The following is a 23578-nucleotide window of genomic DNA, read 5'->3' as shown; positions in this document are numbered from 1 at the left end:
CACTTATTCCAGGATTCCAAGGTATCTTGATGGACGGAATATCCATTAACATATTTCTTCATTACTTCATGAGAAAAAGCAAAGATTATAAGTATTTTATCCCCGATACATAGAGAGGAAAATGGGGATTAAACTGGTTGTTTGGACCAAAGTAGATAATTAATAGATGCATTTGATCTCAAACTTGCCGACTTATTTCAAAGGGAGTGTCATTGGCCACGTTACTTGTCTCTGGATTTTTCAGCTTAACCACCATCTGGTACCATGTACCTGTACCTGCACACACACACACACACACACGCCATGGAGACAAAAGCAGGTATATGTAAATAATGTAGAGACAAACTAGACAATATGATCCTTACAAGAAAATTGTAATTGAGACCAAAGAATAGTTCACTTCCATCAAGAACCTACTGCTTGCCATAGATAAGCACCCTAGGTCAAGTTGGCTGCACATTCCAGATTTCTTTGATAATATTTTGTACTCCCCTCATAACAGGCATTTCACTGGTATTGACAGACTGAGCTAGAAAAAGAAGAATGGAACTCCTGTGTGATCTAAACTCTTGGTCTAACCCATTTTATGCCAAATGAACCGGGTCATTGCTTCATCTGTTCACCTCTCCTTTCCTCTGGAAAGAACACTGCCCGCTACCTCAATTCTGCGGTGCGCTAGGGTGGGCTCTGGCTGCCAGACACGTGCCTTGGGGCTGGGGAGAGTCCAGAGGTGCAGGAAGAGGGACACAGCCTGAGGATGGAGCCGGTGCCCACGGGGCAGAGCGAGGCCAGCGCCTACAGAGAAGAAGAGATGAGACAGAGGTCCTCCAAGGTTTGGGGAATGGTGTTCTCCAGGAGCTGGACCCATCCCTGTGCCTCCAAGCTCCCCAAGCCTCTCTCACTTCTGGAAGCTTCGGGAGAAACTTCCCGATAAACCCCCTGCAGGTAAGTTTCCGATAGATTTCTGTCCTTGGTCACCAAGAGTCCTAACAAATACAAACAATGTTTCCAAAACAGTGTATGTCAAAAGACTAAATTTTATTTACTATTTACAAAACGTTTTGATTGAACACATCTTTGTACAGAATGACACATTTTATTGCATAAAATATTTGAAATAGCTGAAGTTTACAAGCTTATAAGGTATGAAACTGAGAAAATTATTACATTAAATGGTTACATTAAGGTAAACACAGGGACATTGTCTCTAATAGGAAAACACCCTAGGTACAATGCTACAATGCAACTGAATTTCTTATCTTACTGTTGAGTCTGATATCATCACAAACATGAGGTAATAAAATTATTTTTAGGATTGAATCAGAGCTACAGTGCTATATATGCTATATATATGTATAAACATATATTACATTAGGACTCTGCATAGTCATGAAAATTCATAGACAATGAAAAAAAGACCACAGACTGAGAAATCAATGTTCTTCATAAATTTTTGCAGATGATTTTAATCTGATTCATCACTGCTGAAGTAAGAGCTGTCACAGTATTCAGCTGTGTAAAGGAACTTATGGATAATTGGGTTCATCTTCGGTATCCAGTGTCGGGGAACCAGATATGTTGAGAGATTAAATAAATCTACAAACACCTTGTACCTGTCACTGGAGAAACACATATATACAGATGTTTTAGACTTACTGACATGAAAGATTTTTAAATTTCTCAAATAATGATATTTTGCCATAAATCATTAGTATTCAGTATTATATTATATGTTCCATGTTGTGTGTATCAAAGAGTATTAGTATTAAGATTGCTTCATTTTTATTCCATATCCAAGGTTCATGCCCATAAAACCATATTACGTGTTTCAGTGGTCCGGACCAGGCTGGTCCAGATTAAAACCTAGAGCTTTATTATTGCCATGCTACCTTCATAAAGATAAGGGTGTGTTCTTGTTTCTGACTTTTAAAGGACAGGATGCAAAATTATAAATTGAAAGCACACAGAATTCCTAGTTGTTCATCAGAAAATATTTCCCACCCGTTAAGTTGCTGCCAGGTAAGTGACGTGAGTGCATGAATAAATTGAAATGCCATCTTAGATTTATAATAAATGTCTATAAGAGTGATTTTCACATTTAAAATTGCCATGTGTTTGTTAGTCAACTATTTTAACTTGCAGTTTTATAGCAGAAGAACAGTTGTCTTTGAAGTCAAATTTGGGTTCAAATTTTGCTCTGTCATTTGCAACTCATGTGACCTTGGGCAAGTTGTCTAAGGCTCCGTGTTTTGGTTTCTAACTCCGTAAAATAAAAACTACACTCCCTTCCTCTAACCAGGCCTTTGTGAAGATTTAATGAGAAAATGACACACCAGGAATGTTGTTTGTGTTCACTGTTCCCACCACCCCAATGGCTGTGCTCGTGTTGCACAATCGTTTACAGTTTCATGCTGCTTACAAAATTTATTCTCAGCAAAAGAGAAAACGTGTAATGACTGTGAAAATTCAAAGCAATAACTTTTGTGAATCATTCAGTCTAGCGTTTATTCCCAGGGAAAGTGAAAATCTCTACAAATGATGAAAATAGAAACTGTGTGTTTTATAACTTAGTCAATCAGGTAGTAAGAGTAGGGATGAAAATAGTGAATTATAAAGAATTTTGGAGTCACTTTGCTGTACAGCAGAAATTAACACAACATTGTAAATCAACTATACTTCAATAAAATTTAAAAAAAAGAATTTTGGAGACTAAATGTGAACATCTAATTTATTCTCGAGTCTCCTTTCCCACGGGGCTCTGTAAGTTTCCTAGTGTTCAGATGTGTCTATCTATATATCCATCTGTCTATACTACTGTGAATACTAAATAGAGTAAGACCATGAATGCCCTAGAAATCTCTCTAGCATGGTTGAAGTGCTCAGTAAATGTTGCTTTCTTTCCTTGTAAACAATATGATAAAGGCACTCTGGAGCACACGGGAGTAGTTTTTATCCTATAAACTAGAGTCCTGTCAGCAAACAAGGACCTACTTTCAGCTGTGTCATTCATCTGGCCAGGAGGACTTTGGCGGAGTCAATGATACCCATTTTAGTCTAGCCCAGACCTGAGCCAGAGTAAGTTGGAAACGCTTCGTGGGTTACCTGGTTCCTGCCCTCCCGGGTCATGCGGACATTGGTGCCCCGCGCCCTCGCATCCGAGGACGCAGTGATGAATTTCCAGAACTAAGGGTGCTTGCAGTGACCTCCGAAGGCTCCCACAGGGTCCCTTGATCTAAGGATACGTGGAGTGCGGGCAGTCCAGACAGGAGCGAGCCTAAGTGACTTTTCCCAGGTAAGGCGCATCTCCGTGGAGAAAAAGGCGCCGGTGGGTGCCCGAGATGAGGAGGGACGCCCGGCTTACCTCACCGTGGAGCGCAGGTACTGGTACCCCGAGGACCCGCCGGTGCCCGCCTTGCTCCCCAACAGCCGGTGCACCACGCACACGTGGTTGTCTAGACAGACACACGCGTTAGCTCCCCGTGCGCCCAGGGCAGGGTCGGTAACGATCCTCGCCTGCCCTCACCCCTCAGCCCGTGGGAGGTTCGGGTGTGAGCGCATGAGGCTGCGGGGCGGTCGCCCGGCGCCCCGCCCGGTCCAGGCTGCGCGGGGCGTCCGTCCACCCTTGCGTTCAGCCCTCGGACGCCGTGGACGGAGGCCCTGCGACTTACGTGAGCCCTCGCTACTCGTGTCCTCGTGGGGCCTTTCCTCCATGAACCCCAGCTACTGAAATTATACTTTCAAGTTGTGCTGACGCCAGGATGAGCACGTTGCTATTACAGGCGACACTTGCTTCGACCCAAAGCTTACTTGTTTCTTCTGATTATCAAACACAGCGTCTTCCTGGGCCCACCCAGGAACCGTGAGCGCTGGGCACCGGTACCTGCCGTGCGCCCCGGGCGGGTCGGCCCTGAGAGCGGAGCCCAACCCCCGGTACACAGCCGTGGAGGAGGGGAGGGTGCCGGGGAGGGAGCGGCTCTGGGGGGGCCGGGGGGACTTACATCTCCACTTGGTCATGAGCGAGTCCACGTCCATGAGGGAGGTCAGCAGCTGGAAAGGGACCTGGAACCTGGGCTCTTCCCTGGCGAAGAAAAATAATAATAATAATAATAATAATAATAAAAAGTGTTCAGGCAAGTCCAGTGTGTCAGGAAGAACACACATTCTACCATCTGTTGGGCCTGAAACAAGCATCCCTTTTGCCTCTTAGGAGCTGTGACAGCTCTGATCTCTCTCCCAGGCTTAGTTTCCTCATCTCCGAAAAGGGGTTAACACCACTCATGTTGCAGCACGTGTGTAAGAGTCTAGAACATTCCTCGATAGACGGGAAGTGACCAGCCGGAGCCGCACCTCACAACCCTTCTCATAAAAGGCAGACACGGACACCATCTCGGGTTTTCTAGCCGATAACAGTCAGAAACTTCTTCCAGGCAAAGATGTTAAAACGTGAAAACAAAGAGTGCTTGTAACAGTTCCCTCTGATATATGTGTTTCCTTTTGCATCTAAGCCCCCAACTCTCTCAGTGCATTTTCTGCCGAGGATACATAAGCCTGAACAGCATATGCTTACTAACAGTTGAGGAAAACAGAAGGGTTTTTTATGCTGCCATTCTGAAAAATAGATGGGAGAGGATTAAAAAATAAATCCAAGTAAGTAAGACAGGCAGTAAACACAGATTTTTTTTTTTTTTAGCTTTTTACTAGTGTGCCATCTATTGCTCTGACACATTTAATCTATGAAACACAAAGACGGGCCATTCACCCACGTGGCTAGGAGGACAGGACGTGGATGTCCCAGACACCGGATGGTGAAGACAGTTGGACTTGAAATTGCTGAACAAGCAGAACAGCAGTTTATAAGGTGTCTTCACTTCATTCTTTTTCATTTTACAAAACAGGAATAACAACATCATTAAGTGACAGAACCCATTTCATGGCTGAGTTTCTGAGACAGATTAAACTTTGGGTCCTTAGGACACTTAATGTCACATAACACTTTGCAGAATTTAATGAAAAGGATATTGATTAATTTGTGTGTATTTTTATTTTTTTTTACCCACCACAGGAATAAAATTGGACTCTTACTATTTGAAATAAAGAAAAACCTCATGAGACTTCACGATTATTTTCTAAGCTTCCCCTCCCCCAAATCTAAATGATTTTTTAAAACTATGATTGCAATGTATAAGCTTTATACTGGATTTATTATCTATATCTACTCCTCCATTTTTACTTCTAATTCACCTCTTTTGGGAATTCCCTGGCGGTCCAGCGGTTAGGACTCAGTGCTTTCACTACCAGGGGTACGGCTTCCACCCCTGGTAGGGGAACTAAGATCCCACGAGCCGTGCGGCACAGCCAAAAAAATCCCAAAAATAAATAAGTAAAACAATCATGCTGTATGCCTTAATTCTCCTCTTTTGATTTGCTTTTACCTGTAAAAGTATATCATCAAGGCCCCCTGAAGTGCTTTGTATGATAGCCGTCTCTCTCCTGCAAGACACATAGCAAGTTTTAATTTAATAGGTAATTTAAGGCACTCATGTTCATTTGGCAATCATCACCTTAAATAATTGTGTCACATGTTTTTAGAAAAGAATGTGAATGTTCGTTTAAATATTTTATCCCTTAGCTTGAATTTGGAAAACTATCATTTAAAACATTATTTTAATATTAGATTTTAAAAGACAAATTTAAATATATATACATATATATGTACACATACTTTAAATTCTCAAAACCTTTAAATAGGCAGGGTTAGAAATCAAGCAATAAACAGCCACATGCAAAAGGACTTGACCTTTTTTCTTTTCCTAAATACTCAGTTCCTGTATCATTTATGAATACCTTATTGGAAACACTTCAAATAAATTTTAGAATTATAAAATAAGGTTTATTAAATATATTTTAAGTCACTTAAGAAAAAAGAAAAACCTGGTATAGAAAATACTTAACTTCCACGACAAATGAAAAATCCCTTGTTCCTATGAGTGGAAATATCAGTGTGCATTTCTTCCCCCCAAGTAAGGTTTGACTTTTTGATCTCACGGTCTTACGTTTCAGGGGAAGGATCCTCGGAATAGAAATGCCTACCTTTACTAAGGAGATGCTCATGGCGTTTCTCATCAAATAAGGATAGCAACACCTCTTTCTGCTTCTGAAATTCAGCCTTTTGTTCCTCCTTTTCCTCTGACTCTTCCTTGGCCTTTGGGGAAAATACTGCATTAACATTCCCAAGAGAGAAGAGATCCTTATTTTAGAAAACATTGCTTGTGAGAAAAAACTAGCTGGGTGCAGAAAGGGTGCACTTAGGATATGTACTATATCAACTAATACTGCAGCTTGGAAATTCCTGCTTATGAGACAGGACCTTCCTCATACCACTGGTTCTATACTTTTGTTTAAGTTTAAATGATTTGTTAAACCCAAATACTCTCTTCATAAATATCAAGAGAAATGGACTCAGATGGGCAAAGCTGGAGGTAACTACAAGTGGTCAATAATGGTCTAATTTTAGACAGCAATTATTTAATACAGGCAGTAAAGTCATTCCACTTAGGAAAAATTAAGAATTCCTAGTCAGAGATACTACTAATTCTACTGAAATTCTATCTTCAGTGCAATATTCTGTAAATACAATTCCTTAGATATTTTCCACTGTTATTTTTTTTTTTTTCATTTGGTATCTATTGATTTGTTTAAGGAAATTCTTATTTTCCTGCTTACAACACATGCACTACTTACAACTCAGTTACTTGGGCTGGAGCAAAAATCCATTTTCCCAATTGTCTTCACTTTATCAGAACAACCACACTGTGCAGTAAGAATGTGTGTGCACACTATAGCCAGTTGATTATTGATTTATTCAGTAAATGTCAGGCTAATGTGATAGAGATAAAAATCATGAGCAAAATTGAGTCCCTTGATCCCTATCTGGTGAGACTGAAACACTGAAAAAAGTTAAATTACAACCATAGGCAGTGGTGTAAAGGGGCAGTGTTGTCCATAATAACTTATAGTAGCAGAGAAGTTGGGAAAGACCATCCCACAGAAGTTGTCCTTGAACCAAGACCTGAAGACAGGGAAAGTGTTATCTGGGGTAGAAGGATCGAATCTGAAATTCAAGGAGCAGGACTTCCCTGATGATCCAGTGGTTAAGAATCTGCCTTCCACCCTGTTCCACCTGTGGATGGCTACAAGAAAGAAGAAATTAACACATCCCTTCCCCGAGGCTGGCCATTCCAGAAACTAACACAACAGGGAAAATGAGCTGCTGACTGGACCGGTCAGCAGCCTTGCTGAGCGTCAGAAGAGTGACCTAACAGAGCCAATCTGCAAGAAAGTGAATTACAACAGGAGAAAATCAGACCTCTATGCAGTGGATGCTTGATGCATTTTCGGAAGCCTAAGGAAGCCACAGAGAATAAAAAAGGAGGTATGGAGAAACAAATAAAGATGGAAAAACAACGTTTCTAGAAGGTTAAATTATAACATGCCCAGCCTTGCCTAAAATCATAATAAGTTCACAGACACCTCAAAACACACCACTGGACACAGCCCTGCCCACCAAAAAGAAAAGATCCAGCCTCATCCACCAGAACACAGGCACTAGTCCCCTCCACTGGGAAACCTACACAACCCACCTAACCAACCTTAGCCACTGGGGGCAGACACCAAAAACAACGGGAACTCTGAACCTGCAGCCTGCGAAGAGGAGATCTCAAACACAGTAAGTTAAGCAAAATGAAAAGACAGAGAACAACACAGCAGATGAAGGAGCAAGGTAAAAACCCACCAGACCAAACAATGAAGAGGAAATAAGCAATCTACCTGAAAAAGAATTCAGAGTAATGATAGTAAAGATGATCCAAAATCTTGGAAATAAAATGGAGAAAATACAAGAAACATTTAACAAGGACCTAGGAGAGCTAAAAAGCAAACAAATAACAATGAACAATACAATGAATGAAACGAAAAATTCTCTAGAAGGAATCAATAGCAGAATAACTGAGGCAGAAGAACGGATAAGTGACCTGGAAGATAAAATAGTGGAAATAACTACCACAGAGCAGAAAAAAGAAAAAAGAATGAAAAGAATTGAGGAGAGTCTCAAGACATCTGGGATAACATTAAATGCACCAACATTCAAATTATAGGGGTCCCAGAAGAAGAGAAAAAGAAAGGGACTGAGGAAATATCTGAAGAGATTATAGCTAAAAACTTCCCTAATATGGGAAAGAAAATACTTAATAAAGTCCAGGAAGCACAGAGAGTCCCATACAGGATAAAGTGAAGGAGAAATACACCAAGACACATATTAATCAAACTATCAAAAATTAAATACAAAGAAAAAATATTAAAAGCAGCAAGGGAAAAGCAACAAATAACATACAAGGGAATCCCCATAAGGTTAACAGCTGATCTTTCAACAGAAACTCTGCAAGCCAGAAGGGTGTGGCAGGACATCTTTAAAGTGATGAAAGGGAAAAACCTACAACAAAGATTACTCTACCCAGCAAGGATCGCTCATTCAGATTTGATGGAGAAATTAAAACCTCTACAGACAAGCAAAAGCTAAGAGAATTCAGCACCACCAAACGAGCTTTACAACAAACGCTAAAGGAATTTCTCTAGGCAGGAAACAAAAGAGAAGGAAAAGACCTACAAAAACAAACCCAAAACAATTAAGAAAATGGTAATAGGAACATACATATTAATAATTACCTTAAAAGTAAATGGATTAAATGCTCCAACCAAAAGACATAGACTGGCTGAATGGATACAAAAACAAGACCCATATATATGCTGTCTACAAGAGACCCACTTCAGACCTAGGTACACATAGAGACGGAAAGTGAGGGGATGGAGAAAGATATTCCATGCAAATGGAAATCAAAAGAAAGCTGGAGTAGCAAGTCTCATATCAGGCAAAATAGACTTTAAAATAAAGACAATTACAAGAGACAAAGAAGGACACTACAAAATGATCAAGGGATCAATCCAAGAAGAAGATAGAACAATTGTAAATATTTATGCACCCAACATAGGAGCACCTCAATACATAAGGCAAATACTAACAGCCATAAAAGGGGAAATCGACAGTAACACAATCATAGTAGGGGACTTTAACACCCCACTTTCACCAATGGACAGATCATCCAAAATGAAAATAAATAAGGAAACACAAGCTTTAAATGATACATTAAACAAGATGGACTTAATTGATATTTATAGGACATTCCATCCAAAAACAACAGAATACACTTTCTTCTCAAGTGCTCATGGAACATTCTCCAGAATAGATCATATCTGGGGTCACAAATCAAGCCTTGGTAAATTTAAGAAAATTGAAATCGTATCAAGTATCTTTTCCGACCACAACGCTATGAGAGTAGATATCAATTACAGGAAAAAAAATCTAAAAAATACAAACACATGGAGGCTAAACAATACACTACTAAATAACCAAGAGATCACTGAAGAAATCAAAGAGGAAATCAAAAAATACCTAGAAACAAATGACAATGAAAATACAACAACCCAAAACCTATGGGATGCCGCAAAAACAGTTCTAAGAGGGAAGTTTATAGCAATACAATCCTACCTCAATAAACAAGAAACATCTCAAATAAACAACCTAACCTTATCCTAAAGCAATTAGAGAAAGAAGAACAAAAAAACCCCAAAGTTAGCAGAAGGAAAGAAATCACAAAAATCAGATCAGAAATAAATGAAAAAGAAATGAAGGAAGCAATAGCTAAGATCAATAAAACTAAAAGCTGGTTCTTTGAGAAGATAAACAAAATTGATAAGCCATTAGCCAGACTCATCAAGAAAAAAAGGGAGAAGACTCAAATCAATAGAATTAGAAATGAAAAAGGAATAGTAACAACTGACACTGAAGAAATATAAAGCAGCATCAGAAAATACTACAAGCAACTATATGCCAATAAAATGGACAATTTCTGGAAGAAAGGGACAAATTCTTAGAAAAGTACAACCTTCCGAAACTGAACCAGGAAGAAATAGAAAATATAAACAGACCAATCACAAGCACTGAAATTGAAACTGTGATTAAAAATCTCCCAACAAACAAAAGTCCAGGACCAGATGGCTTCACAGGCGAATTCTATCAAACATTTAGAGAAGAGCTAACACCTATCCTTCTCAAACTCTTCCAAAATATAGCAAAGGGAGGAACACTCCCACACTCATTCTAAGAGGCCACCATCACCCTGATACCAAAACAAGACAAAGATGTCCCAGAAAAAGAAAACTACAGGCCAATATCACTGATGAACATAGATACAAAAATCCTCAACAAAATACTAGCAAACAGAATCCAACAGCACATAAAAGGATCATGCACCACGATCAACTAGGGTTTATTCCAGGAATGCAAGGATTCTTCAATATATGCAAGTCAATCAATGTGATACATATTAACAAATTGAAGGGGAAAAACCATATAATCATCTCAATAGATGCAGAAAAAGCTTTCGAAAAAATTCAACACCCATTTATATTAAAAAATCCTCCAGAAAGTAGGCATAGAGGGAACTTACCTCAACATAATAAAGGCCATATATGACAAACCCACAGCCAACATCATTCTCAATGGTGAAAAACTGAAACCATTTCCACTAAAATCAGGAACAAGACAAGGTTGCCCACTCTCACCGCTATTATTCAACATAATTTTGAAAGTTTTAGCCACAGCAAACAGAGAAGAAAAAGAAATGAAAGGAATCCAAATTGTAAAGAAGTAAAACTGTCACTGTTTGCAGTGACATGATACTATACATAGAGAATCCTAAAGATGCTACCAGAAAACTACTAGAGCTAATCAATGTATTTGGTAAAGCAGCAGGATACAAAACTAACAGAAATCTCTGGCATTCCTAAACACTAATGATGAAAAATCTGAAAGAGAAATTAAGGAAACACTCCCATTTACCACTGCAACAAAAAGAATAAAATACCTAGGAATAAACCTACCTAAGGAGACAAAAGACCTGTTTGCAGAAAACTTAGGACACTGATGAAAGAAATTAAAGATGACACAAACAGATGGAGAGATATACCATGTTCTTGGATTGGAAGAATCAACATTGTGAAAATGACTCTACTACCCAAAGCAATCTACAGATTTAATGCAATCCCTATCAAAACACCAATGGCATTTTTCACAGAACTAGAACAAAAAATTTCACAATTTGGATGGAAACACACAAGACCCCAAATAGTCAAAGCAATCTTGAGAAAGAAAAATGGAGCTGCAGGAATCAGGCTCCTGGACTCAGATTATATTACAAAGCTACAGTCATCAAGACAGTATGGTACTGGCACAAATACAAAAATATAGATCAATGGATCAGGATAGAAAGCCCAGAGATAAACCCATGCACGTATGGTCACCTTTGATAAAGGAGGCAAGAATATACAATGGAGAAAAGACACCCTCTTCAATAAGTGGTGCTGGGAAAACTGGACAGCTACATGTAAAAGAATGAAATTTGAATACTCCCCAACACCATACACAAAAATAAACTCCAAATGGATTAAAGACCTAAATGTAAGGCCAGACACTATAAAACTCTTAGAGGAAAACATAGGCAGAACACTCTATGACATAAATCACAGCAAGATCCTTTTTAACCCACCTCCTAGAGAAATGGAAATAAAAACAAACAAAAAAAAATGAGACCTAATGAAACTTAAAAGCTTTTGCACAGCAAAGGTAACCATAAACAAGACAAAAAGACAACCCTCAGAATGGGGGAAAATATTTGCAATTGAAGCAACTGGCAAAGGATTAATCTCCAAAATATACAAGCAGCTCATGCAGCGCAATATCAAAAAATCAAAAAACCCAATCCAAAAATGGGCAAAAGACCTAAATAGACATTTCTCCAAAGAAGATATACAGATTGCCAACACACACATGAAAGGATGCTCAACATCACTAATCATTAGAGAAATGCAAATCAAAACCACAATGAGGTATCAACCTCACACCGGTCAAATGGCCATCATCGAAAATCTACAAACAATAAATGCTGGAGAGGGTGTGGAGAAAAGGGAACCCTCTTGCACTGTTGGTGGGAATGTAAATTGATACAGCCACTATGGAGAACAGTATGGAGGTTCATTAAAAAACTAAAAATAGAGTTACCATATGTCCCAGCAATCCCACTACCGGGCATATACCCTGAGAAAACCATAATTCAAAAAGTGCCATGTACCACAATGTTCATTGCAGCTCTATTTACAATAGCCAGGATATGGAAGCAACCTAAGTGTCCATCGATAGATGAATGGATACAGAAGATGTGGCACATATGTACAATGGAATATTACTCAGCCATAAAAAGAAACGAAATTGAGTTATTTGTAGTGAGGTGGATGGACCTAGATTCTGTCATACAGAGTGAAATAAGTCAGAAAGAGAAAAACAAATACCCATATACATGGAATCTACAAACAAAATGGTTCTGAGGAACCTAGGGGCAGGACAGGGATAAAGAGGCAGATGTAGAGAATGGACTTGAGGACATGGGGAGGGGCAAGGGTAAGCTGGGATGAAATGAGAGAGTGGCATGGACATATATACACTACCAAATGTAAAATAGATAGCTAGTGGGAAGTAGCTGCATAGCACAGGGAGATCAGCTCGGCCTAGAGGGGTGGGATAGGGAGGGTGGGAGGGAGATGCAAGAGGGAGGGGATATGGGGACATATGTATATGTATAGCTGAGTCACTTTGTTATACAGCAGAAACTAACACAACAATGTAAAGCAATTATACTCCAATAAAGATGTTAAAAAAATAAAAAGTAAAAAAAATTAAAAGTAAAAAATAAAATAAAATAGAATCCGCCTTCCAATGCAGGGGATGTGGGTTTGATCCCTGGTCAGGGAACTAAGATCCCCCATGCCGTGGGGCAACTAAGCCCCTGCACCACAACTACTGAGCCCATGCACTTTGGAGCCCGGGAGCCACAACTAGAGAGAAGCCCGTGCACCTCAAGGAAGAGCCCACCCCCCGCAACAAAAGATCCTGCCCCAACTAAGACCTGAAGCAGCCAAATAAATATTTTTTAAAAAAGAAAGAAAAAAAGGAAATTCAAGGAGCTAACTAAGCTAGAGATAAACAGTTGAGAATTACTGGTGTCTTAGCAGATGCTGAATCCGTGGATATAAATGAGTTCACTGGTGGAAGAGGACAGAGAGGGAATGCAAGGGATCTGAGCCCATCCTTGTGAAAAGGAGACAGAGAAACAAGGGTCAGAAAACTAGCTGAAGGCAGAATGTTGATACCAAAACCATGGGGGAAAATGTTCAAGAAAGTGTAAGTAGTCATTAGTAGTAAAGCCAGTAGGAAATGAAGTAAAATGGAGATAAAAATGGCCATGGGATTTAGGTACCGGTGGCCATTTGTGAATGACGGGAAGGAAGGCAGACTGAACCGGGTCGAGAATTAGATGGAGAAAAAGAAATAACTATGCTGACTGCTGTTCTAAATACTCTGCAAATGTGAATCTCATGTAATGTTCACAGTAATCCTATGAGGTAGATACTCGTATTTTCCATTTTGCCAATGAAGGGAGTGAAGCAAAGAGAGATTAGGTAGCAGGAGGGGTTCAATGGCACACGGTCACCAAGCAGGGATGGGGGGACTTGACCCATGACTGTGACATCAGGTTCCTGCTTTAAACACCTCATGGCACAGCCTCTCAAGGTGTAGAATTGAAACAACTCTTTCAAGAAATTTGGTCGTGAAGAAAGGATATGGGGTCCATAACGTGAGGGAAATTGAGGAATCTATAATATTTTTTTTTAACTGAGAGAAACTTGACATTGTCTGAGAGCCAACAGGAAGAACTCAGCAGACACATCAGAGTGAAGGAAAGTTATATGGCTTAGTGTATTGGATCACTGGTCCTCTGTGAGCCCACTTCTGTCTAGAACTGGTCATAACATGATATTTTCAATAAAAATGAGAAAGGTCTATTAGTCTCATCTATTCAAAGTCTTGCCTACAATCAACTTCTTTATTTAATTTTTATTGCACATCAGTAAAATTAAATCAACCATGTAATTTATTCCAAGCAGATGCATTTGTAAAAGAACATAAGGAAAATGAAAGATTAAGAGAAAATGGTTAAAATGAAATTCCCAGTACTTCCTCCTGTAGCAAACCTATGTTTACTTTTGGCTTCACAAATACCTGAATTCTTGTGAATTCTTCATCCAGGCCTTTGACAATGTTGTTTTCAAACTTTCTCCAGAAGTTAAATCCATGTGGCTCTAAACCTGGGGTTCTTTCCAGCCATGCCTGAAATAAATATTTTTCAAGTAAATACATTGTACAATTTAAAATATGTAAAATGCTTTGAAACAAACATTTATGAACTTGAAACAGAAAATTTTCATGGTTTTGAGAAACATACATCCTAAGTTTTTTGTGTGTGTAAATATTTCTCTTTCCCTTCAATTTCTTCATTTATAAAATAGCAATATTTTATTCTCCTAATCTTAAAGGAAATCACATTAAAGATATTTACTCTTTATTAAGAAATACATTATTACAGAAATCCCAATTTTTTTCTATAAATCTATGAACATATCTATGCATTCTTTTAATGAGGGCTTCTGGTTTATTCTCAAAATAGTTTATGTCTTAGGAGCTGAAGGAATCATGACATGTATAAGATATGATTTCTTCTAAGTGCAGGGACATCGTATACTTAGCAACTTTGAAATCAACTGACTGCTCAGTTATTTTAAGATGCCACAGGATTTTTAATCTAGAAATAAAACCGAATCCATGCATCTCTGTGGGTTCTCACTTAGCCTATTTTTGGTTTTGAAATTAGCTTTCTGATTCTTTCTCTCTCTATCTTTATAAGCCATTAAATAGCATTACCTATAATTTATTAACCTAAATCTACACTTACAATGCCCAGGGGATTAGTGAGCAGAGTATAATTCACTAAAATAAAAATTTAATTTGCAAAGGGAAAGACTTTGTCAAGGAAATCAAGACTATACAATCCTTATTTAATAATTTACTTATGCAAAAACAAATTAATAATTCCTTAAGGCCATTTACAGACCCACACAGAATTAAGATATGAAGCAGAAAAATTCTGAAGGATAGAATCTTAGTGACTTAGTTTAATTAAGAAGCACAACTTAAGAAACACAAATTAAGAAACATTTTCAACACAACTTGTGGAACTTTTCAATAATGGAATATTTTAAAGAAATAAAGCTGATTCAATAAATAACCATACCCAATTTAAAAATCAGCTAATCAAGTGTTGCTTAGCAAGAATGTTTAAAAGGATTGTTATAATAAGATAAGGAGGTTATTAAATATTAACATATCATTGATTATATAAATATCTCTGAAGTTCTCAAGAGAGCTTTTAATATTTTAATTAGTGGAATTTACCAGCTGAAGTATTTCTATAAAATCATTCTTCTCTTATTTACAATGAATGCGACCCAACTTTGATATGAATTTTAAAATCCGGGTGTCGCAGAAGCTCAAGTAACCAGCTGTGCTGAGTTAGGCGTTCCCAGTGGCCTTTGCACACACACCTCCACCAGCTGCAGGAGGGTCCTTTCCTGCTCGGACTTCAGCAGTAGCTCGTTGTCTTCTCCCCTGAAGTTATCACGGTAGTGTCTTCTGTTGTAAGGGACCCTCAAGCTCTGAAGAACCCCTATCTTGTTTTCTAACAGTCGGAACTGCAGACTCTGGAAGCCTGATGCCGGGGATAAGTACTCTCTGTGAGAACAGGTGGGGGAGGGCGAAGAGGAGGGAGGAGATGGTTGTCAAGGTCAGTCGCCGCAAGGGTCTCTTCTGTTGGGAAAGGTGGTCAGTGTGACTCTCCCAGACATCACCAAACACAGACACACAACTGCCTAGCGTTGGACCAGGACTTGGACTTCACCGAAATCAGGACGACGAGCTCCTGGCCGTCACTGTCACTGTCAGTTGACGTTTGTATAGTTTGTGGAAGGTCATATGTGTATGTATGTGTGTGTTTATCTATGTGTGTGTGTTTACATGTAAACTTATACATACACATGCAGACACGTACATGAATGTGTGTATACTAAGCTTTTCCAGGTGAACACTGAGCAATATTTTTCATTCAATAGTGCTACAAGCTTCTTTATAAGTATTATTCAAGGGAATTCCCTGGCAGTCCAGTGGTTAGGGCTCGGCGCTTTTACTGCTGTGGCCCGGGGTCAGTCTCTGGTGGGGGAAATCCTGCAAGCCATGCGACCAAAAAAAAAATATATTATTCCATTTCTCTTTAAAGTTCAATTCATTAATCTCACTACCTAGTATTATTATGAGCAGTGGTGAGACCCTACAAGTAAAATGAATGGGATGTTGCCTAGCACAAAATAGGGCATCACAAAGTGTGAGTACTCCCACCCCACATAGCTCTCACATCCTTACAGATTTCCTTCGTCTAACTGGTACTAAGGCTTCAAGCTGTTAAATATACTGCAAGGGAATTCTACCGCTTTTCGTTTGATCGTCAAATATGTAGAAGACGCTGTCTGTTCCATCAGTAAATGCACCTGACGCTCTTAGGAAGATTTCTTCTCAAATTTTGGTTATGAAAAAAGATTTCATAGATAGATAGATAGATATCTTCCTGGAAATGTACCTCTAAAATTTATAGTTCAACTGTTCAATATTCTGTAATAACCTAAATGGGAAAAGAAGTTGAAAAAGAATAGATACATGTATATGTATAAGTGAATCATTTAGCTGTACATCTGAAACTAACACACCTGAGTATAGTTGTTAATCAACTATACGCCAATATAAAATAAAAATTAAAAAATATAAAAAAATAAAATTTATAGTTTAATCCATAACTTATACTGACACTTTTGCTGACATGCTTCTTTATATATCACTCCTGTTTCTCTTTTATTTTTAGTTTTTAATCATTTAAATTTAGTTATGTGTATTACATCAGCCTTTTTAGCCATTTTGGTAAGTTGTCTAAAATCCTCTTGGGATAAAAATCGGGCACACACGATGAACTGAAATTCATGGATCGCGCTATGTTCATACGTAAAAGGAAGGGATGAAACATTTTCAATAGCTGCTTAAATGCATGTGGTGATGATTCCCAAGTGCTCCCAGTGACAAAGTGTCAGCAGGACAGGCTCCTAACGTCACACAACACAACACACACGTTCTGTCCAGCCCGTCACAATGGGAGGATAAGCCCTGCGTGTTGCCAAAGCCACGTGCACACCTGAAGTCGTTGAAGTCCAAGGCTGTCATGGTCTCCAGGACGGAAAACTGCTGGACCAAGAGCTTGAGAATCACCACCACGCGGTGCATTCGGGTTACCACCTTTAGCATGTTCCTCTCATCCCTGACCTGGGGGTTAGGAAATGAAGCAGTAATCAGTCCTCAATTCTGGAAGACGCTAAATAGGGTATAAACAACAATGTGTTCCTGTTAAGGCCATCTCTACTCTAAAGAGGAACCTTCGCACTAAAATGTGCCTTAGGTCGACATTGAACTAATAGCAACTCTGAATTGTGTACAAGGAATGCCTGCAACCTCAAAATCATTTTTTTCTTTAAAAATAGAAAACTATACGGAAGCAAGTTTTAAGTAAATTCTGGACCACAACTCCCACCGATTCCTTAGCAAATGTCTCTGTTAGTTTTGCTTTAAGGAATAAAGTCCAGGGAACGTGGGGACTCGTGCGTGCAGGTTAAGCAGACCCCTGGGTCCCTGGGCTCCGTCCTGAGGCGGGAGTTGCCGCTGAGATGGACGGGGTCTGCGTTCACGGGTACGAGCAGGGCACTGTCCGAGGATGGATGTTCTCTCCTCCCAGCCCCCTTGGCGCAGGGGCTCCGAGCTGGGGGACCCAAGGCCGGGTCCTGTGTCCTCCAAGGGCGGAGGAAGGTGTGGGCAGGACGCAGGCTGGGAGGGAGGCTGCGGGAGCGTCGCGGGGCGCCCCTCTCTGTCCTCGCCGCCCCCCGGTCCTCCTCATCATCTCCTCCCTCTTTCCCCTCCTCCTTCTCCCCGTCTCCCTTTCCTCACCATTGCTCCTGTCTTCCCATGCAAACGTTCATTAGAAATACAATTCTGCTACCTCCTGATGAAAGAATCTGCATTAGCTGTCCTGGCAACCCACCGTCGTTCATCATAACTTTTTTTTAAGGGGAAAATATGGAGTTCTAAGCAAGGGGCTTGGAACTAAAATTTGAAAGGAACCTTGGAGCAAGGTGATAAGGACGCAGGGAAGATGTGACTAAACTCTTCTCCGCTACAAACGTTTTTCCCCCGTTAAGTTATAATTCCACCATTTGGTGTTAAACTTTTCCCATTAATAGTACTTTCTACATTCTCCAAGAAAAGTATGAAAACACTATTGTGACATAGCAACTCACATGGCCATGCTGAAAGATCTCGCGAACAGAATCCAATTCCCAGAGGATCTGCTTAAACCAGAGTTCATAAGCTGCGAGGGGAAAATCATTGTCAGTTGGAAAGTGATGGGAGCCTTTTGACCATAATTATATGAAAGACACGGTTAACACACTGAAAGAGAAATCAAAATGTAACTTAAAGATCAATAAAGGCCAATATAGCCCCATTTTATGCTACAAACAAATACTAGCGATAAAGTTATAACAGCCTCCTTTTATTGAGTGCTTGAATATGCCAGGCGTGTTATCCATATGCTTTACGTTATTTTCCAATTGACTTCTCTCAACAAAATATTGTTAATGTCTTTGAGGATATAGCACGTAATCTAAATCTAACTTCCCATGTGGAAGCTGCAGGTGTGTGGAGAAGTGGAAGTGATACTAAACTTCTATAGAGTGAGACCCTTATACTCATTAACCTAATGCGTATGACAACGTATTTGTTTCTAGGGACTGAACTCTATGGGGAGGACAAGCTGTGAACAGGCTGAAACTCTGTCACAATCATCTGTTTCCCTCAGTTCCTAGCACAGTGTTTGGCATAAGATAAATGCTGGGTGATTATTATATGAATAGATGAATTAAGCAGCCAGTGTAGTCATTAGAGGAGCATGGAAACCAATCATCTTAGTGATCGTTAGTGCCTTCTGTTTGGGCACAGGCTGTGCTTCTGTTCTAATGAAGGGGATCAAATTATACCTTTAAATTACATTTAAGGAGATTTTCAGAAATCTATTTTCCATATTTGGACAAAAAGAGCAAACCAAATATTTTTGGATCAGTTTGTGAGTCACGTTTTCAGGTTTAACTTTGTGTAGCTGGTCCCATGACCCACTGACCACGTGTTCTGATGGAAGGAAAGTCTCCCCATCAGACGATAGGTGCTACCATTGGTTGTGTGCTGACTGTGTGCTCTATCTTGAGCTCAGTGCTTAGTGCACGTTACTCATGTCATCCTCACAACAACCCTATGCATGAGAAGAAACAATCATTCTTTCCATTGTATAGGCGGGGAAATGGCGAGAAATACTGGTCAAGAAACCTGACCGAGGTTACACCATCTTTAATGGTAGAGATGGGATTCGAAACAAATTTCTGATTCCCAACGTGTGCTGCCCTGCGGTGATTCCTCCCCTGCTGATTTTGACTTCGAGCCACTGATAAAAATGTCAACATAAAAAACAGGAGAAGTAACACATTAGCCCCATTATTTTCCATTTTTAATTGTTTTTACCTCAAAGGAGACGATCATATTAGCCAGTCCGTGAAGAAAACAATCATTTGAGGAAAAGGCACAAAGAATTGATAGGACAAGGAAACATCTAGAAACGCAGCACTGACCCGCATGAGTCACTGGGCCCTGGTCAGCCAGAGGGCAGTATTATGACACCAACAATCTTAGAGGAAATCTAAAGGTTTGGGGGTCACAGACCTCTGAAAGACACGTTTGTGAAATTTTGCACAAAATTTCAAAGAGTTCAGGGACTTCCTAAACTTCCAAAGTCAAGGACTCTACGTTAAAAACCACTACCCAGAAGTCAGAAGTATGGAGAGTAGGAACACACATTTTAGACAAAATTCACATTCCTGTTTAGTACCAGCTCTCTGTAGGGTATGTAAAGTTACAGTAAATGTGAGAGATTTGTTTCTTGAAAATGTCTTCTAACGTTCCAAGTTGAAAAATAGTGACATCTTAGCTTGCAAATTCTTTGTGAATTCCAAGGGATAGAAAGCCCCCTTGGGTTTAGGACAGAGTCCTAACTGATCCAGCAAGCACGGAGGTAGCAGAAAGAAGACTGTTATAAATCACAAAAGGCGGTCCTATGATAATTTATCTGACAGCAAAGTATTCGCAAGCATCCTAACAAAGGTGATTCCTTAGTCCTCCGCTGTCTTACAGGTCAAAGTGTGGTATCTTTCCTCATCACTGATGGAAAATTACTATGAAGAGTTACCATCCAACCTTGTGTGCAACTTACCTTGATGAGTTATGATGAAAAGATGCTCATCATGGATTTTATTTCCTTTTATTTCACTTTGAAGTTCCTGCGCATTCAAAACTTTTTCCAACTTTAAGCAAAAAAATAGAAAAACTGATTTTGTAGAAACTTCCAGTTACAAGATGAATAAGTTATGTGGATCTAACGTATAGCTTAGTGATTATGGTTAATGACAATGCATTACATACTAGATATTAAGTGTTCTCACTGCAAAAAAAAGAAATGGCTGTTATGTGACATTATGCAGGTGTTAGTTAATGCTCTGGTTGTAATCACTTTGCCATATATAAGTGTATCAAATCAACGTGCGTGCACCTTAAACTTATGCAATGTTATATGTCAATTATAACTTGATAAAGCTGGAAAAAAGATTACAGAAAGAAAGACTGATTTTGAAATTGCAAAACTAGATTTTTACCAACTTTAATAAATAGAATACGATACTGAAAAAAGTCCCCCAAATCCCAAATGCTCAGGAGCCAATCTACTTTCTTTTAAACAATTACTGTCTCTTCATAAAGAGTGAGTTGAATTTATGAGTTTTATTCTTTTCAGAAGAAAGTATATTTGGTAGGAATCTACCATAACAAATGCTGTTACCCTCACTGAGAAATCATGTCCCTTCCATCTCTTGGAGGAAGTGCCATAAAAGCTTCATAGCTTGCTTAGGCTACTGTGTGTCCGCTGCTCTTTTATTCTCCTAAAGAGTCGATTCTAAGAAGATCTTAACATTGCCTGTCAGCTCATCCTTAGAAACCCACCAACAAGGGCATCAAGGCCTCTAATCATTTCACGTCTTAAAAATAATCTCCAGGGACTTCCTTGGCAGTCCAGCGGTTAAGAGTCCACGCTTCCACCTCGGGGGCATGGGTTCAATCCCTGGTCGGGGAACTAAGATCCCACATGCCGCGTGGCACGACCAAAAAAAAAAAGAGATAAAAATAATCTCCAAATACCTCTTTGTAACATCTTTCTTTCATCTAAACATACGCCTTCAACATTTCTAGTTTACGATAAAGAATTTAAAAGAGGAAATTTTCTGGCGACATTTGCAATTATCTAGGCTGGGATTCGGTAACCAGGTCTCAGGTATACAAGTTGTGCAATGACTGCCAGTTATCTGCGCTTTATCTTATCCCATGTGCTCCTCGGTCTGGATTCTGCATTCTCTGCTTTTATTGTACTTCTGTCAGGCAGGTGAATCTTCACATACGAGTCTCCTGAATTGTTCTAACAAAACTTGAAAAAGCATACATGTGTATGAAAAGAGATATCTTTAGGTCCAGAAAACTATTTGGCGACTGAGAAAACAAACAAACAAACAAAAACCCAAACATGAAAATGTCACCTAGCGCCTAGCAATGAAAGCTACTCCTTGTAAGGACTCTGCCACTTACTTGCAGGTAGTTCCCATAGATAAGTCCCCCTTTACTGGCTCTATTCACACCCATTTGTGATTTGTCTTCTTCACTGCCTCGTACAGAGAGGTTTTTAAAAGCATATCTGCAGATGAAAAAGTGAGAAGAAAAAAACAGAGCTTGAGAAAGAACAGTAAGTAATAATAGGGGTGACGAGAATTCTCTTACTGCTAACTTTTCAAAGCAGATTATTAAACAAGGGAAGAAGGGTGACAGCGTTCACCCTTGCTTTTGAAATTCCGAAATTAGCGTTCATACTTGACATTCCTAAGAGCTTACCCATACTTAGGATAGAGGTAAATACTCACCCAAAGCTGCTTCCTAAAAATGGGCACCCACTCATGGTGAAGACGTGCCGTCAGAGGAGCCCTGAGCTTTGCCTCTGGCCGGGTGATGTCTTTGCCCCCCAGATGTTCCACAGCTGCCTTTTATGGACCCTGCCCACCCTGCCCAGCCAATCAGCCCCTCTGTGTCTCTTACCAAGGCTCTTGTTTCAGCTGGAACAGAAGCTGAACTTTGGTAAACGTTAGAGTGGATTTGTGTTTGGGACAGTTTGTTTGCTAGAAGTGTGAGTGTTCTGCCTAACAATATTGGACTTGTCAACTTCTGCTTTCATATCCACAGTGGCAAGCAGCAAATAGCTCGGTAAGAGGCAAAGGGAACAACCCAAAGATTTAACTGTTCTGTTCCAAGAGCACATTTGCATGGTGTTACAGTGTGTAAGAGGATGACCTTGTACACTGTATGAGAAGAACAAATATTTATCCTCTCAGTCTCAGATCTGGATGTTCTTACAACTCCTCAGCCGCAAACGGACCTTGAATGGCTCTGGGGAAAGAAATTCGTTATGTAACAGACGCAGGATTCATGCTTAAACCCCGTTTCCATCCCCTCCTCATAGTTCTGCTGGCCTGAGTCTCATCTAATGATTAGCAGCAGTTAGGCTGCTGTATTGAATTGGATCTTAAATGCACATTATTAATTTACTGGTCACCTGTCGCACCCTGATTACCAGGCAGTGGTACTCATCCCACTTTGTCTGCAGACAGTTTTTATTTTTACTTCTTTTTTCTTTTTTTTTCCAGGATACAATATGTAATGAGCTTGGTTAGGTGGACGTACATGTTTAATAAAATGGTGACGGTGACATCGCGTTGAGAGCACAAAGTTAGCACTGCAGCATCCAAGCTCTAATGTTGCCAAATCACCTGTTATGATGCAGTGCAGAGAATTTTTAAACGATAATAATGTGCCCAGGGTTCCAAACAATGTCTGTGCGAAAGTATTCTTTCTAGAAAACAGTATTTATTGGACCAACTTCTAAACCGTTGCTTTGAGGTCCCTGGAGACAGAGCAGAAGCTCCATGCCCCTCCCTACGCACCGCTGAGAGGCACAAAGAACCACACAGAGAGACAGCTTTTCCTATTTCTCTCACCGTCTACAGTGATCGATTTCTGTCATCAGAAGTCAGAAGCTTCATTTCTAGTCTTGGCTGACTAATTTGCGATATGGGAAAATTAACTTAATGTCTGTACACATCAACTTCTTCATCAAAAGAAATGAAGGTGTTTAAAATTGATGGTAATTTCGAAGATCTTGATCCACTGAAAATTGTGATTTTACGACTATAATAAATTGTAACATCAATGCAGTTTTACAGAAGTATAAGCAGC

General features: G+C 39.7%; 1 protein-coding gene across 1 annotated transcript; it reads right to left on the bottom strand.

The window, feature by feature from the left end:
• Positions 1 to 1019: 1019 nt before the first annotated feature.
• Positions 1020 to 22318, bottom strand: TDO2 (tryptophan 2,3-dioxygenase). The gene is made up of 12 exons (XM_082391348.1): positions 22213 to 22318; positions 21884 to 21989; positions 20466 to 20556; positions 18448 to 18518; positions 17295 to 17422; positions 15607 to 15793; positions 14228 to 14335; positions 6091 to 6202; positions 5433 to 5490; positions 3999 to 4078; positions 3362 to 3452; positions 1020 to 1619 (listed from the first exon to the last, which is right to left on the bottom strand). Exons 1-12 carry the CDS (start codon positions 22245 to 22247, stop codon positions 1466 to 1468), a joined length of 1221 nt encoding a protein of 406 aa, XP_082247474.1. The 5' UTR covers positions 22248 to 22318; the 3' UTR covers positions 1020 to 1465.
• Positions 22319 to 23578: the final 1260 nt, after the last annotated feature.

Source organism: Balaenoptera borealis (genome assembly GCF_965194805.1).
Source record: "Balaenoptera borealis genome assembly, chromosome: 4".
NCBI lineage: Eukaryota > Metazoa > Chordata > Mammalia > Artiodactyla > Balaenopteridae > Balaenoptera > Balaenoptera borealis.
The sequence above is the reverse complement of the archived record's forward strand: the minus strand, read 5'-3'. Positions and strand labels throughout refer to the sequence as shown.

Coding starts and splice junctions, on each gene's coding strand:
- TDO2 (XM_082391348.1), bottom strand. CDS start 22,247: ATGAGTGGGTGCCCATTTTTAGGAAGCAGCTTTGG. Junction 17,423..18,447: donor AGATCTTTCAGCATGGCCAT/GTGAGTTGCTAT, acceptor CCTAACCCCCAG/GTCAGGGATGAGAGGAACAT. Junction 5,491..6,090: donor TGAGCATCTCCTTAGTAAAG/GTAGGCATTTCT, acceptor TGTGTCTTGCAG/GAGAGAGACGGCTATCATAC.